Source organism: Mercurialis annua, linkage group LG6, assembly GCF_937616625.2.
Source record: "Mercurialis annua linkage group LG6, ddMerAnnu1.2, whole genome shotgun sequence".
Classification (NCBI taxonomy): domain Eukaryota; kingdom Viridiplantae; phylum Streptophyta; class Magnoliopsida; order Malpighiales; family Euphorbiaceae; genus Mercurialis; species Mercurialis annua.
Genome location: NC_065575.1, coordinates 2,858,756 through 2,878,735, shown reverse-complemented (window position 1 = coordinate 2,878,735; position 19,980 = coordinate 2,858,756). Strand labels below are relative to the sequence as shown.

At 27.9% G+C, this 19,980-nt stretch overlaps 2 protein-coding genes across 2 annotated transcripts; one reads left to right on the top strand and one right to left on the bottom strand.

The window, feature by feature from the left end:
• Window positions 1-551: 551 nt before the first annotated feature.
• Window positions 552-1,247, bottom strand: LOC126688137 (40S ribosomal protein S17-like). The gene has a single exon (XM_050382734.2). It carries the CDS (start codon window positions 1,127-1,129, stop codon window positions 689-691), a length of 441 nt encoding a protein of 146 aa, XP_050238691.1. The 5' UTR covers window positions 1,130-1,247; the 3' UTR covers window positions 552-688.
• Window positions 1,248-15,855: 14,608 nt separating this feature from the next.
• On the top strand, window positions 15,856-18,062 carry LOC126685961 (10 kDa chaperonin, mitochondrial-like). The gene is made up of 3 exons (XM_050379965.2): window positions 15,856-16,016; window positions 16,287-16,426; window positions 17,811-18,062. Exons 1-3 carry the CDS (start codon window positions 15,912-15,914, stop codon window positions 17,857-17,859), a joined length of 294 nt encoding a protein of 97 aa, XP_050235922.1. The 5' UTR covers window positions 15,856-15,911; the 3' UTR covers window positions 17,860-18,062.
• The last annotated feature ends 1,918 nt before the right edge of the window (window positions 18,063-19,980 follow it).

Here is a 19,980-nt window from a genome sequence, read left to right as displayed (position 1 = left end):
GTTCTTCACTAACCAAGAAACTATCCATGCTACTAACGTTATCCTGGTACTAGTACGAATAAATCGACAAAATAACCATTTTTTTTCTTCAAAATTGACACTATCGTTGTCAACAACATCTAGATTGATGCATATTTCTTACTTTCACTAACCTCATAAATCACATAATAGACACAATTACTCACAAGTCAAAAATAGCAAACAGAGTTTCATCAATAATCTACTGATGTTACTATCAATCAAAAGTAATGTGTAATGTATAATTTGAGAGCTCCTCCCCATACCTCCTTGAGAGCTCCTCCCCATACCTCCTGCTCATGAAAACTCCCAGACTTCAAGAGTTTCATGGGCGAGCTAGGGTCGGATGACCAATCAACCAAAGAAGCAATACACTTCATAGACAAACAATCCGGTCTACGCCACAATCAAATTTAAAACTCCGATAAACAACAAACAAAAACATAATTTTGCAAGACACAAAACAGCAAATTGACAAAACAATTACATAACCACTCGATCATATTATGAACAAATATCAATCCCATTCAACATAACAATAAATAATACTATCCAAATATATAAATTAAGCATCAAAATTTGAATCCATCATGCTTCAATTCAACAACTATATAACCATAAAACATAAAAACATTCACTAAAACATAAAACTAGCAATAAAATTCAAAATTCAAAACCTCTTTGCACCGCCGGCACCAGCACCGGCCCCTCTACCAAAAGTAAACTGAGTAACAGGGGCAGCAGCCAGTTCGACCTGAACAATACCCGGAACATCACTCATACCGAGCGCCGAAAGCATATCAATCGTCTCCTTGTCAACCTCAATCAAGTCAGTCTTAATTGCCGAAACTTCCGGCACAAAATCCATCCGCCGCTCCCTCTCTTCCTCTTGAAGTTTCAGTGAAATCCCGCGAACGGGACCCTTTTGGATCCGCTTCATCAAATGGGTCGAAAACCCGGCAATCTTGTTACGGAGCCGCTTCGATGGGATAATGGCGACTTCTTCGAGAATCTTCTTGTTCGTGTGGAAATCGTGGGTCATACGTGAATAGTACCGTTCGATTACCTGACGGGATGATTTCTTCACCGTCTTTGTTCGGACCCTACCCATTTTGTGAGATTGTATGTGCGTAACCAGAGAAATGCAGGCCGCCGGAGTTAGGGTTAGGGTTAGGGTTTTTTACAAACTGGACATAGGGAACTAAATTTATATTTTCTTAATTTTTGTAAATGTTCAGTTTAATCCCTATGTTTATGTTTTATTAGTTTTTGAATATTACATTATTTTATGAACTATGAGACCCTCTATATTTGACATAATTTATATTTTAGTCCCTTTTGTTTGACAATCAAATGTCACTTTTATTTTTTTCAACAGTTTAATCTCTATGTCTATATTTGGTGTTAGTCGATGGAGTTAAAGTATTTAAGGGTAAAATAATTTTTATAAAATGAGGGATGAAGTCATTGACAAAAATAAAAGTGGGAGAAATAAAAACGGAGGACCATATAGTTTTGTTGATTCAGTTGACTAACAATAAAAATGAACGGAAGGACTAAATCATTAACAGAAATAAAAATGAAATCGTTTGGTTTTCAAACACGAGGAATTAAAATGTGAATTATAATAAATATCAGGGGCTCAGGTTTGCTCTTATTTTATCTCTATTATAGTTTTAAAAAAGTCTAACCACTTAAAAATATTCTATCTTTTTTGATTTTGTCCGTTTATGTTCACGCTGTTCAAAATCTTAAATTTTAACCCATTTTTTAATTTTCATTTTCAATTGTAGCCAATTGTCCAAATTAGAGAGGGAAATACTTCATCTGTAAAATTTATTATGATAAAAATCCAAATTCAAATAATATAATTTTTTTCCAATTCTATTTGGACAAATGGCTACAACTGAAAAATGGGGCAAAATTGATGATTTTAAAGATGTAAATGAAAAAAATCAAAAAAACGGGTGTTGTTGAATGACTAAGCCTTTTTAAAACTATAAATTAAATAATAAACTATTTATAAAATAAAATCAATAATGAAATAGAAGTTATAATTTAATTAAAAAATTATTTTACTATTGAAACAATTTTAGATTAACTATATATATATATATATGTCTTAGGTATTCATAAAAAAAAAAAATCTTAGGTGCAATACATCTGGTAGACTTTATAATGTTTAAAATTAAATTTAACACTTCTATCAAAAAAGATTATAAAGTATATTTTTAAAAACAAAAAATGATCATATAAACTTCCTATACAATAAATTAACAACATGAAAAACTAAAAATAATTGCCTCAATCTATAAACACATATATTTTGTATAATTTAGGAGTTAATTTAACTAAAAATAAAAAGTAATGACTCTAATTGCTTGGAAGGACTTTTTTTAAGTCACAAAATAATTACTAAACTAAATTTAAAGCAGTTATATTTATAAAAAAATTCAGAAAAATTCAACTACGAATAAGATCGAGAGGAGCCCGAAAGAAAGCCCCCAAGAACGGAAATGTTTTTTCAAATGACCCGACAATGAAGGGGTGTTTATGCACAAATTTAGGACCGTGATGGCCCATAACTCATTCTAAAACCGGATAGAGGAAATCAATTGAATGATTTGAAATTTACTTTTTAAAGTTATTTTAGCTTGAATAATTTATAGTTTATGATGATTATATTATTCACTAAATAAATTGTTAAATCAGTAAGTTTGTTTTTTAGGAGTTTTTTATTCTTCTGTTTGGCTGTTTCGTTTTTTTTTTTTTCATATTTTCGGTTGGTTCAATTTTTCTAAATCACTATTTTTGGTCGATATCGTACTTGTGTGTGTTTAATTTAATTATGTAAATATTTATGTATAAATATTTACTTAAACAACATATATTAATTTAATTATGATATGTAATTTGTAATCTAAATTTATACAAATCAAATCAAACTGAATCGAAATAGTTTTAAATTTTAGTTAAAGTGTGAGCCGATAGCCAAACCAATCTCATTCTTCTTTCTTTCACATACATCTCAAATGCTTCTCCAATTTTTCCAGACATAATTTGTTTGCTCGAATCTTCTAACTGATCCGCTTCGAGCATCTTCCGCGACAAACATCTAGCAATCACAATTGCATCTTCAAGAGCTGCTGAATCAAATCAAACTGAATCGAATAAACTTCCTAAATGATCATATAAACTTCCTAAATTTATACAAATCAAATCAAACTGAATTGAAATAGTTTTAAATTTTAGTTAATTGAATATTTGATTTGGTTTGTACTTATTTTATTTTTTTATAGTATGGTTTGTTTTAAATTTTATAAAATTAATCAAATTGGATTGAATCTAATATACTTTTGAGATGCAGTTCAAGGAAACATATGAAACTCTAAATTTTGACAATAGGCCAAATTTTGACATAGTAAAATTATTATATTTAGAAATTAGCTTATTTTAATTTGTTAGAATGAGTTGAGAATAAAATTAATGGGATATGATTTTTTATCCTATCACCTGCAACACAATTTATAAATTGATTAAAGTTTTACACTATGAAATTTACGAGTAATACTGTTTCTACTAACGGGATCGGTGCATGTTTGAATTATTTTAGTATGAGAAATAAAAAAAAATTGTCTCATCATATATACAATAAAGAAAACATCATATAATAAAAAAATTACTTAGTTTTTTGTCGGAAAATATAGAAACTTCATTAATGATAAACGATTTATAAAAATCTCGGGCCTAGCCACACCAACTATGCTAGCAAATTGTTACAAAAACTCTTAGGGTCATTTAACAAACTCACACTAAATCAAATAGTAGATCTATCAAATAATAAATCTAGCCAAATATGAGTATAAAAAAATTAAAAGAATACAATAAAAAAGCAATATATCAAAAATCTAAGACTTAAAATTAGTTCAAGAAATTAAATTTGTAAATTTAATCTTCCACCTCTCCGAATATACCGGGATGTCGGAGAGGAAGGAGAAGCTGAAAGTGCGACGGATGTACGGCGGAGACCCCAGAAAGATGTCGGATATGCCGGATTGCCACTGGAAACGCTTGAATGACGTCAGAGCCGCCGAAGACGCTTGCACAAAGATAAAACTAAAAAAAGAACATAAAAAAAAAATTTAATCTTCCACCTCTCCGAATATACCGGGATGTCGGAGAGGAAGGAGAAGCTGAAAGTGCGACGGATGTACGGCGGAGACCCCAGAAAGATGTCGGATATGCCGGATTGCCACTGGAAACGCTTGAATGACGTCAGAGCCGCCGAAGACGCTTGCACAAAGATAAAACTAAAAAAAGAACATAAAAAAAAGAACCGGTATATATGAAAAGCCATTTATTTAATGTCAAGAGAAGAGATTATGAAAAATCTAAAATCAACGAGGTGTTTTTAGCCAAGAAACCGTTTCCTTATAATGATGCGGCCCAATGAAAGAGGAAGAAAAGCTTAGGGTTTTCTTGCACAGAGAGAAATAGGAGAGGAAAGGAACCTAATTAATCAATACACGATTTAAAGAATTACTTAGTTGAAGATGTAATTTCCTCCAATATCATATAAAGGATCCACAATATTTATTAAGCATAATGATATAAATAAACCAACTATTATACTTCTTTGAACCAACAAAAAATTGAATGTCCAGATTATGTTAAATAAATTGGCTATATCTTGATAATGTTAATTCATGCAAATGATATGCTTCAAATATCTCATGTTTTTTCTCTTACAAATATCACATGTTTTCCATGAAAATCAAAACTGGTTTATATTTATACAACTTCTCCATGCAAATCCTACTAAAATACCCATTGTAGACAAATTTTACAGTTAATGTTAGGGTTAAGGTTTTTCAAGAACTAGACATAGAGAACTAAATTTATATGGGTTAATTGCAAAATAATGCACGAACTTTACCCTAATTTGCAATTACAACACGAACTTTGAATCTTGGCAAATTAATACACCACCTTTCATTTTGTTGGCAAATTAGTACACCGACCAATCATACAACAACACGTGGCTATATATGACAATGTCCACGTTAGTGTTTTTCCAGTTCGGTGTATCAATTCGCCAAAAAATGAAAATCGGTGTACCAATTTGCCAAGTATTAAAGTTCGTGTTGTAATTGCAAATTAGGGTAAATTTTGTGTATTAATTTGCAAATAACCCAAATTATATTGGGTAAATTACTAAATCCCTCCAGTTTTTTAGTGAAATACACTGATCCAACTTTTTGGTTTTTGTAAATCCATTTTAACACCCTTCATGTTTAGATATATTACATTATCACACTCGTCTAGTAACTTTTCCGTTAGTCGACTCGGTTAAAGGATTAAATTTAACCTTTAAACTTAATGTTTGTCCAGTTTAATTCGAGAATTGTTAAAAAAATAAAAAAAACAAATAACAATAAAATTAATTAAAATATGATGTAATATTTTAATAAAAATATATTTATAAATTTTATTAAAAATTCCCAAAATATTTAAATAATATTTCAAATACTAAATTATTAAAATACGATATTATAAATCTTATTGAACATGAATATATTAGATAAATTTTAGATTCATATATCATCACATTTTAATGATTTTCATATATAATTATATAGTTAATAAATGATCTTTATAAAAAAAATTATATATTCAACATCAATGTAATTGTACCTAGTTTATTTGTTGAAATGTTATATAATATTTTTAGAATGTTTTATCAAATATATAAATATATTTTGTTGAAATTTTATATTATAATTTTATAATTTTTTAGAAAATTTATTATTATTTTAGAAAATTTATTTATTTAAAAAATATTAACAATGTTCAGATGAAACTAGACAAAAAATAAGTTTGAAGGTCAAATCTAACCTTTTGGTTAAGTTTACTAACAAAAAATTTACCAGATGGGTGTGATAGTATAATATATTTAAGAGATTATTACTAATTTCCTTGACTTTAAATCATAATTACTAGTTACTCCATGACTTTAAAAAATTTAATTGTTTACTCTTGACGTTTAATTAAATCAACTATTACCCCCTGACATTTGATTAAATTAACTACTACCCCCTTTTGTTAAACATTATGTTATTTGACTTATTCAAAGGGTCTGATTGCTTGGCCCTTAAACTTATATTTCTTTCAAAAAAGTCCATAAAACTGCTAAAAATTTCAAATAATTGATTAAAAATAATTTAAAATGTCTATCAAACTATAACATTAGCTAAAAAAATTAGTTTATTAAAATAAGATTAAGAATAATTTTTTATTAAAAGAGATATAAACATCAAAAAATCAATTAAAAAATTATACTGAATTTAATTAAGTTTTTGATGTTTATAAATTTCTTTTGATAAAAAAAATTCACTACTAGAAAAAAGCCATAACGACGGATTGGCAACAGTCGCTACCCATTTAGTTGCAAAATTTTGTAGGGATGAAATAAAAAAACTTACGACAGATTTTAAAAAAATTAGCAACGAATTATAGCGACAAATTTAAATTTTTCGCTCATTTTTAAAAATAAAAAATATTTTAATTTTTTTAATTAAAATCGTAAAATAAAATATTATTTAATCAGTCGCATATCATCACCCACCCATCCCGCGATATACCATACTTTGTCACACAACCGTAATTTTCACAAACTTTCCAACTTCCCAATAGATCATCCATTCTTCTATTACCTCCACCCAAATCTCTTTAACCTGAAAGTTTCCCCGCGAGTAACTCCATATTAACCAACTCAAATTCTTATTATATATTTATGTATGTTATATTTAAATATCATTAAAGGAGCAAATATTTACTCTCGCAATTTACTCCCGCATTATAAAATAATTATTTTTTAAATGAATAATTAACAGATTTTTTTAATCATCATTTAAAATAAAAACAACTAATTATTACTTTTACGATTTACTCCTGCATTCTAATATAATTATTTTTTAATAAATTATTATTTATCATTGTAATACCCGTAAATTTTTATTAAATCTTCCGATGAGTTTCCGGTACAAATTTGGATCGTTTTCAGTTTTGGTGGTTCGTTTTGTGGTTTGAGCAAGGTTGTGTGGGTTCAAGCCTATGGACCAAGATTTAAAAAAAAAAATTATATGACCCGCCCAGCACAGGTCTCGAACGAGACCTGTGCTGAAATAGGTTGGGTCTCGTTCGAGACCCTCTGGTCTCGAACGAGACCCGTGTCATTCTTGTGATGGTCTCGTTCGAGACCATCAGGGTCTCGACCCTGGTATACTTGGAGGTCTTGTTCGAGATCCTTGGGTCTTGAACGAGACCCCTTTTGTTTTGCTGAGGCACGATCGTGCCTCAGCCTTTCCAGCCTATGATCTCCACCGTAAAGGTGAACCCTTCAATTTAAGGTCATCATTGTCCAGCTCTTCAGATTTAATCTTCTTCATCATCCTCGCTATTTTTTTCTTCTAGGTCTTCATCCGCTACATAGGCCACTTTACTCCTAATTGGGGATTTGGAGGATCCTCTTTCATCTTCTTTTTGGTGTTTTTTCTTTAATTGGAATTTCTGGGGTATTTTTTTTCCATTCTTTTACTTCTAATCGGGACCTAATTTTTGTCCCTCTGCTCGCTTCGCCTCTGGTTTTCCTCTTCACCTCTTAGGCCATCTTTAATATCGCCGTCTCTTGCTTTGCCTCTCGGACCTAGAGGTGGCCACGGTTCATAACCCGGCGGTTCCGGTTCGGAACCGCCGGGTCACGGTTCAAAAAAAATGGAACCGGTCCGGAACCGCCTAAGAGACGGTTCCATGACGGTTCGGAACCGGACGGTTCCGGTTTAAGACGGAATAGAAAAACAATTAAAAATTAGTTAAATTTTACTTACTAAAAAGTATATTTTAACAATAAAATAACTCACGGAGATAGTATTATAAGAAAATAAAGAATTTGAAGAAAAAAAAATTAACATATTAACCAAAAATTTAATTAAAACAAATATAACATATATTTTATTGTGAAAATAAAGATATTATATGATAAAGATATAATATGTATTTTAAATATATAATGTATATTTTTTATCAACGGGTTCGACCCTTAAACCGCCGGTTCCGACCCTTATACCGCCGGTTCCGACCCGGAACCGCCAGTTCACGGTTCAACAAATCTGGAACCGGCCCGGCCCTTTGTACGGTTCTGGGCCGGTTTTAGTCCGGTTCCGGGTTTGATCAGTTCCGGGCCGGGTTTGATCGGGCCGGTTCACGGGCTGACCCGGCCCATGGCCACCTCTACTCGGACCGTTTCTTGCATCGCCTCTCGGGCTGTAGCTTTCTCTGACTCTAGGGCATTTTCTTTCCTTGTTTCGCCGAGTGGTGTTCTCCTGATTTTCCTAGTTTTGTCCATTTCCCTGTGCGTTTTCCCCTTTGTTTCTTCGGGGTGGTATTCGCCCTTCCTTCAGTATTTCCTCCATTATTAGCAATTAATTACACACCTCATTTTAGTATTTAGGATCGGAGAAAAAATTACAATTTCATGCAAAATATAACATTTTACCATTTTATGTGCTAAATTTAGTATAAAATATATAACTCCTTAGAGATGCTCTTACTCTATTTAAAAACATGAATGAGATGAGCGCGGAAACAAAATTTACCAAATAACCTTTCTAATTTTTAGTAATTGAATACTAAGTTAAAAAAATTATAGTTAATTTATTACAAAAAAATATTTATTTAGTTATTTAAGTTAGATTAATTAGAGTTAGATTTGAATAATAACTTTTTTTTTAGAATATTTGAATAATAACTTAATGAATTTGGCTTGAATAAAAAGAGTGTCAATAAAAGGTAGAATATAATTAGAGTTTGATCTGAACAAGAAACTAATAATTTTGACTTGAATTAAAAAATTAAAAATAATCTATTTTTTTATAATAAATTAATAATTATATACTCAAATATTTATTTATTAGATATTGATGATCATTGACTAGTTAATTGATAAATTAAAATTTTACTTAATTATTACAAATATAATACATTTTTAACAAGAAATTGACGAATTTTACATAAAAAAATTAAAAAAAAATTATAATTAGTATTGAAATTAAAAATTGTGTTGTTTGTAAAATTGATGGTTTTATATAAAGTTATTATGTTGAAACTATTTGAACTTTTTCATATATGAAGGACATATTTGATCCTTTTTATATATAAAGGCCATATTTGAACCACCTCAAGTGTCACACCAGATTCCACATAAATAAAAAAATGTCGAGTTTTTTTGATGATGTTATTTGAGTTGTTTTTAAAAATATGAAGTACATTTCAATACCTTTTCTAACAAGGGGTCAATTTGATCCAAGTGTCATACATGGAGGGTAAATTTTACCATCTCCCCTCATAAAAACTATTACTCCATCCGTTTTTATTTAGTTGTCCATTTAACCAAAATTGTACATATTAAGATAGTGCATGTTTTGTCTTAAATTATAATAAAATACAAATTTAACCCTATTAATTAATAAAACATTGTAAATTGACTCATGGATTCATTTATTAAGAAGAGATAAATTTGAAAATAATAATTAAAATCACATTGAAATTCTAAATGCACAACTAATTAGAGACAAATAAATTTTGCTAAATAGACAACTAAAAAGAAACGGAGGGAGTATCATTTAACTATTATCATGAGTTTTTATTATATGGAAAAAAAAATATTTCTTGAAAATTATTATCTCTAAAGTAATGTTTAAATTAAATATTAAATTTATGAGTTTTCAACTTATTTAAGTTCTTAATTTTTATAAAAGATTACTTTAATTTTTATTTTATAGTTTTTTTGTTATAAAAGTTATAAATTTTTAAGATAATATGATTATGATTTTAGTTAACGATAAAAACTATTGTTTATTATAAATTATTATTAAATGAGCATTCTCACGAATTTACAGTTTTTATGAAACTAGTTTCGCATTACGTGCTATGCACGTGGCTCGTAACGTAACCTGTCAATGAACATATTAGTAAATATATTATAATTATATCAATTTTTTTATTTATAATTAATATTAAATTAGTTAAGAATTTTTATAAAGTAAATATTATATATTTGGTTATTAAAATTTTTTCCATACTGAATTTAATAAATTTATAATAACCATAATTAAATAATTAACTTAATTTTATTAATAATATCTTTAAAAATAATAAGATGGAAATTTAAATAATATAATATTGACCAAATACAGTGTTGGCAAATAATCGCAAGTGTACGATATCGCTCAAGTAATATAACATGGAAGACCAAGTATCGATCCCACAGAGACAATGGACTTAATCACTAATTTCAAATATTCTTTAATCGGCTAGCTAGAAAAATCAATAGGGTTTTGTAATTTAATTAAACTAATATAAACTGAAAACAAATAATAAAATAGGGTTTAAAACAATAAGATTAAAAAGTTCAAGGATTGATAATCCCAAATAAATAAGTAAAATTATGGAATAGGATTTCTTAGTGATTTTATCGCGAATCGAGCTATTCTAAAGCACCGAATCCCGCCCTCAAGCCTCAAAGATCCGAATAAAATCACAACCTAATTAACTAACCAATTATTAACTCGCTCTCACGATATTAAAACTGAATTAAATAATCAAATTATAATTATTAAGCAAACTCAATGACTACCTAAATTCCAACCCGCTCTCACGGCGTTTTTCTTTAAGTTCTTAATTATCTATGTCTATTTAATTAACAATCTCTCAATTAGTTAACTAAACACAAACTCATGAATTAAGTAGCTAATTTAATCCAAGCAATAAGATTAATAATTAAGACACGAATTAACACTAATCCATCCAATCCAAATAATTATCAATTTATAAGTTCATATCAACCCTCGAACAATGGTTTTAGTTACTCATATTAAAACTGAAACAAAACAAGAAGGATGATGAAGAAGAAAGCATAATTAAACAATAAATACCGGAGTTGGCAATTTCGGAAAGAATCGTCTTGATTAAGCTTGAAATCTTCAACAATCGTCTTGCAGAAACTAATTATAAACTACTTATAAACTGCTGGAAAAAACTAAATTAAAAGCTATTTAATGAAAACTAAATTATAACTACTCTAATCTAATGTCTAATTTATTGATTGATTCCTGACTAATGCTATTATAATGCCTTTATATAGTGGAGGTAGTCCATGAATAATAAAATAACTTCAAATACAAGTCGGAATTGGATTAGGAGTTGCGTTGAAGTTGAAATAGGAGAAGAATCCAATTCGAACACTGATTCAGCCCTTTTTCTCATGTCTCGTTCGAGAAAATGCATGTCTCGTTCGAGACATGACTTAATTTGAAGTTTCGATGCTTTTTTCGTTCAAAAAACAACTCTTTGTGAGCAAAATTCGAAGGTCTCGTTCGAGACCTTAAATTCTCGTTCGAGACCCAATTCCAGCTGCACAACTGCTAACTTCAAAACTTCATAACTCGATGTAGAAAACTCCAAATGAGTCGGTTCTTGAACTGCTGGAAAGCTTAGGATGTCTACTTTATTTCTTATGAAGAACATAAAGTCATTTGAAATCTTTAACTGCTCCAAAATTGTCAATGAATGCTTCGGGGTCAGATTTTCATGTGTACAAATGTGCTTTCTTCATTCCCAAGCTTCACGACTTCGATCTAATCCATGATTTATACTCTTTATTGCTCAAAACGCTCCATAATCACTAAATTTGAAACACTAACACACACCATAAAGCATAAAAACACTAAATAATGTATGAATAATACTATAAAAGCGATTAAAGATGCGTAGAAACGACTCGAAATATAGGAGTAATTTTACTCCTATCATACAGTATTTTAATTTTGTAGTTCAATCAATCTAAAAGATAGGTATTCCTACTAATTTGGAGACAATTTAGTTATTTTTTATATACTAAAAACTAAATTGGAAATAATTTAGCTACTTATTCTAATTAGGACTTTAATTACAGTAGTGATTAATTAAAAGGATTATTCAGTAAATTTGCCTGTCCCCCCCCATCCGTGCTTTTATATATAGTATAGATATAAATTTTACATACAGTCGAACCTTTAATAATTAATATATATTAAAAATTTATTAATTATTAGAATTATTAATTTATTGAATATTACATAAGATGTAATTTTAAAGTTGGTTCCTTGAAATTTGATTAATTATTATAATTATTAATTTATGCAAATAATGGCCGAAAAACGGTTTGGGCTACAAAATGCAAAAATTGAAAAAGTTGATATTTGTTTTAAAATATTTTAAATATTAAGCTTAAATCGTAAAACAAATGAAACGTTAGGATTTATTTTATCAATACTCCTAAAAAGTATTAGTTATTATAACTGGGTTTAAATTTGAAAGAGAAGAATTGTCTATCCTTTATCTTGATGAAATTACAAAACCATCATCGTTTTGATTGATATGAAACCACAACGTTTCATGACAAAATATATCATAATTGTATAAAATAAACAATTAAGAGACTATTTAAATGTAAATTATTTATTAAAGATCACTAAAATAAAAGTTGTTAGTATAAACACTTTAGGATATATTTAGCCAGTTAATAATTTAAAGTTCAATTGAATTGGTGACTGGATCTTAAGTTTTCTAATATATTAATTAAAAATGTATTAATCTTATGAATAATATGAATAATAATTTTTAATTAAATAATCAATAAAAATGGTTTAGTGCATGAAAGTAAATTCAAACAATAATAAGTTGGTGTCAGCTAGTAATAAATCAAGAGTAAATTACAATGACACTTTTCATATTTGTCATAATTCATATTTTAATCTTTTTTATTTAAAAATTAAATAATATAGCCCCTATTATTATATTTGACAATAATTTAATCCTTTCATTCATTTTGAGTGTAGTCAACAAAGTCAATAAAAATATATACTCCTCTGCTTTTGTATTTTTCAACAATTCCATCTTTCACTTTTATTTTTGTCAACAATTTCGTCCCTCATATTTTAAATTAATTTATCCCCAAATCTTTTGAATTCGTTGACTCACACCAAAAATAGACGGAGGGACTAAACTGTTAACTAAAACAAAAATGAGGGAATATATAGTTTAATTTTTAAATAGGAGAGCTTAAAGTGTGAATTATGTCAAATATGAAAAATCTCATAATAATTTGCTTAATAATTAATTTTTCTAATTAAATTATTTAACCGAGTTGACAAATATTAAATATAGTGAATGGAAATACAGTCGATGAACTGTAATTTTTTTAACTTAATTATGATATAATTTTAGACATTTTTTTTATAAAATAATTATTAAATTCTTAAATAATGAATATGCAAACTTAATGAAAGTAAATTCACGAACAAAGGATCAATTCACTCTATCAACTTGATCCTTTGTTAATGAAAGTTTCAACATGGATACTGAATTTTTTTTGTTATAAAATGAATAATAAACTTAGTAAAATGCTACAAAATGGATACTCTAAGCCACTTTCACTAAGTTTATTATTTATTTTGTAACCAAAAAAAATTCAATACCCATGTTGAAACTTTCGCATATTTCAGTATCCTTCCAAATTTAATACACTATTTTGTAATATACTAGTCTCGCTTTGCGTGCTACGTACGTGGCTCGTAACGTGACTCGTCAATTCATGTATTATTATTTTAAAACAAAATTAAAAAAATCAAATTAATTTTTTTTTTGTAAATTTACACATAACTAACAAAGATTTGGATAATATTAATTGCGTTGCTAGTGTAGTCAAACTAAAAGATTGATATTCCTATTAATTTGGAAAAAATTAGCTATTTTTTCTATACTCAATTAATATTCCTCTATCATGATACAATTTTATTTTAACTAAAACTCTAATTATAATAATTTTTTAATAATTAATTAAATAACTAATTTGTTAATGACTATAAAACCGTTAATTAATATAGATTAAAAAGGGTTATTCGGTAAATTTGCCTGTCCCCCCCATCCGTGCTTTTATATATAGTACTAGTTTTTTGCCACGTGCTACGCACGTGAGCGATATTTATATGACCCGTTGTTTGTATTACATTATTAATTATAATTAATCATTAAATGTAATATTTTTGTTTATTGTAAATTAGTAGTATGCTACACATAAGGTAATTGAAATTTTCTCGAAGAAGCAATATTTACACGTAAATAGCATCTACATGACCCGTTATATATGTATGTATGTATGTATGTATATATAATATAATTATTAAATGTAATATTTTAGTTTTCATTGATGGATAACCTCTTGATATTTCTCCTAAGCTATCATATGTTATTCTATACGATCATAATAAATAAAAATCTAATATTAATAAAAAAATATAAAATTTAAAGTTACTTTAAAATTAGGAAGAAAAAGAGCATGATAATTTAATACATAACAAATCAAGTTAATTAGTGGCATGCATGTACAATCAATAAAATTTATATTCAAAATTTTACATGAACATTACAGATATTTGAAATATGCAAATAATAAAATAAAATCCAATTACCTTTAGATAATTGACCAGTAGTATGTCGATGTCGTTTTCTCTTGTAGAAGTGCTTCACTTCCAAGCTCAAACTCTAACATTGCTAATTAGAGTTTTACATGCACAGAGTACAAACCATCGGCAATTTATAATCATACTTTTCAAAATTCATGATGGAGAGTTCTATTAGTTTTACTATATAAGAATTTCATTATAGTTAATTTACTGTTACAATCTTATCATACAACATTAATTTAAACTACAGTTAATTCTTATTCAATTTATCTTTCCATATCACAATTAGACTTCTATTGGAACATATATTCCCTTGTATTATTTATATTTATATAAAACACTAAATTTATAATTTTTTTAATTATTGAAGTATTTAAAATTATAAACCTTTTACTTATTTGAGACTAATGTGAACGACATTTATATAACCCGTTCTATGTATATATATTAATTCAATTATTATTAGTTTTTATCAATTATATATATAACATGTTAGCTAATTTAATAATATTTTTTTTGATAAATAATTTAATAATAATTTAATTTTTGGTTTGTAGTATTTTATTTATCACATACTAATAATTTATATGACTCGTTATATATATATATATATATTAAATATTAATTAAATTAAATTAATAACTAATTTTTTTTTGAATTAATTGTGAAATCATTTATGTGATAATAATAATTTAACTTTTTTTATTGAATTAATTTTTTATTAGAATCTAACGTTCATTACTTCTATTAAGACTAAAATTCTTCCACTAATGCAAATAATTTAGGAATGGCAACGGAAAACTTACTAATTCTACTATAAAATTAAAAAGAATCCAACCTACGCCATTATTCAGTGTCCTATTCTAGTTAAAATTCTTATATCTGTAGAGTACTCCTAAAATTCTTATCACATTTTTTATTTATATAAATTGTGCCTAATCCTGTAATATTTTTAATTATTTAAGGTTAGGGTTGTAATTTTGCCTGTCCCCCCCCCCCCCTCGCTCTTATAGTATAGTTATAGATAGATAATAACTCATTATCATCAAATAATTATTAAATTGAATTTTAAATTAAACTTTAGGTACTTACGATATGGTAGAAAGGAGAAGGAACTATGAGGACCGTATATAAATAGATAATTTAAGGATTTGATGGTTATAAAATAAAGTAAAAGAACTTATATGTAAAATAGAGAAAAATCCAAGGAGTATGGGCAATTTTGGGATTTCGAAGAGATGAAGAGAAAAACCCTCTTAAACCCTAATTTCTTATCAATTGCAACAAAAATATACAGAAGAAAGTAAATCAATAAGCTTTAATTGGGGAAAAATGGCAAAGCGTTTAATTCCTACACTTAATCGCATTTTGGTAGAGAAAATAATCCCTCCTTCCAAAACCAATTCTGGAATTTTACTTCCTGAGAAAACCTCCCAGGTTAATTTTTTCTCTCTGTTTTTAATTGAATCCATTAATTTTTTTTTATAACTTGTGGGTCTTTAATTTGCAATTTATCCATCTGGGTATTGTTATTTTTAGTTGAATTGTTCAATTTCTGCTGATTTATGTACTTTATCATATAAAAAAAATTATGTGTTGTTCAATGTTTAACAGTTTAATTGTTATAGTGTGCAAAATTGCTGTGAGCTTATTTATTTTGTTTATTTGTTTACTGATTGTTTGTTTTCGATTGTTTTATACGTACAGCTTAACTCGGGAAAAGTGGTTGCTGTTGGTCCTGGAGCTCATGATAAGGAGGGAAAGCATATTCCTGTTTCTGTTAAGGAAGGGGACACGGTTCTCTTGCCGGAATACGGAGGCACTGAAGTGAAACTCGGTGAAAAACAGTGAGTTTTACTGCTTTTTGAGATGCTTTTTTTAGTTTCTTGAAGCTGTTGTGCATTTGTTTTCGAGGTTTTTCGTTAGTTTCTCAATTATTTTCTTCATTTATAGCATATTTTGTCGTCTTAATATATTACGGAGATCAGTTAATTCCTCCTGTTTTAGCTATTGTAGTTTTGTTTTCGTAATTCCCTAAATTTCATCATCCTTAGTTGGAGACTGTGATGGTCTTTTAGGAGGCTTTGTTAGTATCAGCTTCTCGGCGTTTTGCTCTTTAGGCTAAGTTGAATTTCGACAAATTAAACTTTGCTGTTTATACCTTAGAATCTGGATTAACGATACCGGTAATTGCTTAATGGTAATGGTGGGTTATTCCTAAGTAACAAAACTTACTTGCTGGATAAAGTAGCTCTATGCACCTAGTTCTTTCAGTGCACTCCCACTATCTGCAGGACTTCTAGCTTTCAAAATATTGGAAGATGTTAAAAATTGTGCTTAGATCTTTCTAATTACGCTTTGGAAAACAACTGATATGTACGATTTTCGATTACTTGAACCTTTAGAATGTTTTGCTAATATGATATAATTTATGGGTTTGCCAGGTTTTTTAATTGATTGGAATAGTTTTAGTGACAATTTAATTGCTATGCGATTAATTACATTTACACTGTCGTCAACTAAAGAGTACTAAACACGTAAAATGGATCTTTATATTAGATTAAATAGATGTGTAAATTTTCAGTTGTGAGAAACATTCATTTGTGAAAATGTCTATTGATTAAAAAGTGGCAGTAAGGTAGATCAAGATAGTAATTTTCGAGAACATTTACGAAAAAGTGCTCTTTTCTTTTTCTGCTGAAAACGTCGTTTCCTTTGTATTTAACATTTTTAAGTCCCACATTTTGACCATTTATAAAGGTGAACTTGCAAGGCAGGTGGAAAACAAGACTTCAGCGCTTTAGTTAATCGCATCTTGTAGCTTGTTAGTGCCTGAATCACAACTATGTTATGCTTTATTTATGCTATTTGAGTAGATTTTGCTGGATTTGTTTACTAGTACTACAGCAGCTGCTCTTTCTTTCAGAAGTTATCTACACTCCTTTTTTTCTTTCTTCAATCACTTCACCGCTATGCTGCATAGAAACTTGTTGAATCCTATATTTCGACATTTCTTTTCTGTTTTTTAGAAATGCTTTCGGAGCTCTGAAATTTTAAATTTTAAATCTATTCTTATAAAAAAATACCATTTCGCTGTTTTCGGTTTCCGCATTCAATGTTTGAGAGTTTTTCGTTTTCATATAACATAGCTGTACCTCATTAATTTGTTGAGATCTCCCATGTCACGACCGACAGGATAGTTTCGTTGACAGCTTCATTTTGACTCTGCAGGTATCATCTGTTCCGAGATGAGGATGTTCTGGGAACTCTTCATGACTAACGAGTTCAATCATAGGCACAAGATGCAAATTAGTAATGTTAGATGCTCTTGAGATGTAGTGTTCTCGACTCCTCGTTACACTTCGGATACTGTTAGTCTACCAATATGCCAGTTGAAAATTTGTGAACTTTGGCATTCCGTTGGAATGATATCAATGTTCGAAATTAATTTACTGCCGGTTAAGGAAATCATGAGCTTTCTTATCTGTTCCGTTTATCTTCTTTTACTGAAGAAATTGAAGTAGTTTAACTAATATGCTTGCTGCTGCACATGTTCATATTTTTAATTTTAGTATCAATTTTCATGCTTAACAAAGTTCATATTAATTTTTTAAAAAATAGCATATGCTGATAACAATATTAGCACCAATGATTCAAAAGTCCTATTAGATATTGAGGATACAAAATTTAATGGAAAAAAGTAGTATTTAAAAAGAGTAACACTATGAGTTTTGGTTTAATTACCGAGTCACCTATCATTTATCGATTCACATGTTTTAACAGAAATGGCGCTACACCATCTATTTTCACACTTTTACCATAATGCTATTTTTGACAATATAATTGAGATTAATATTTTTATCTCAGACTAGGTGGGCGGAGTCTACTTAAGAATTTTTTGTATATATAAAAATTTCTTGTAAACATAAGAATTTCTCTATTTTAAAGATTGTTTTTATTTTTATTTTTTTCCAAATCTAAATTTTACTTAATCTAAATTGTATTTAGCTATTAGGCCTATTTTAATTATAGATACTCTCATATCACATCAGATTAAGAAATAAAATCACCATTTATTAGATGAGGTTAGGTTACATTAATCATTGTAACAGCCATAAACTAGTAACTAAAATTACCATTTACTTCTAACCAAAAAAGGAAAAGCATCAATGATTAAGTTGCTCAAATCAAATCATAACCTTGATTATAAATCAGCTAATGCCATTTCATTTTTTGTTTTTTATATGCAAAAAGTTAAGCTAATTTTAAATATTTTTTCTCCGACTCAAAGATGACTCAATTGACTAAACTACTTTTGAAAAATAATTTTAGAGAAAGAGGCAAGCCCTTAAATAAATAATTTATGACTATATATATATTAATTAAATTTCCATTATTCATAATGCAACTCTCTTATAGTTATAGCTAATTGACTGGTCCATGTGAAAAGGGAACATATAGGTGAGAATAATCATGAATGGTAATGAAATTAATTTGTGCTTTATACCACAAAAATTATTCTGTAAAATACATATAAAAGAGCTAATGGTTCAAAAAAGCCATTTTGACTTTTTATAAATGTATACAAAACTTTTAACCAATTTGATAACTTCATTGCATACCTATTCAATTTTTTTCAATCAATTTAATTGTGTTAATTTTTCACATCATTCATTTGCAGCTTTATTCATTTTGAGCTCTAGACTAATTTTTTTTTTACTTCAACTATTGAAAATAAAAACTAATATTGAATTTTGTTTCTGAATACTTTTTAGATTCGAAGTTAAATTTTATAATTTAAAAAAAATAGATTTTACTAACTAAGAAATTATTATAGAAATTTAACTGCAAATTAAAATAATTAAATTGATTGATATTGAAATGCTTTATTATAAAATTATTAAATTGAAATATATTTACAAATAAAGTTTGAAAATTTTAGATATATCTGTAAAAAGTTAAAAAAATTTGACATTCTAGTAGAGAGTGAATAAAATCTATATTATTCTTAAAATGAATTTTTGTTGATTACATTGTATTTTTATTATCTTGCTCTCAATTTAACGAAAATTAACCTAAATTAAAAAATGAAAATAAATAGAATACTTGTGTCAACTTATTGACAAAAAAGATAAAAAAAAATAGAAATAGATCATTATAACAACAATAAATGAGAAGGAATATATAGAGAAGGTTGAAACTTACAATAATTAATTTTGAAACCACCAAAACAGAAAACACCAAAGGAGCATAAATGTTTTCTGATACATCTCAACATCAATTTTACAGAATATTATTATTGGCAGGATTTTAAATCATTATCCTCATTTATGAGTATTTTAGTTTTTATAATATATTTTTTTAAAAACAATTTCGAATAATTAGTATACTACATTTAGCA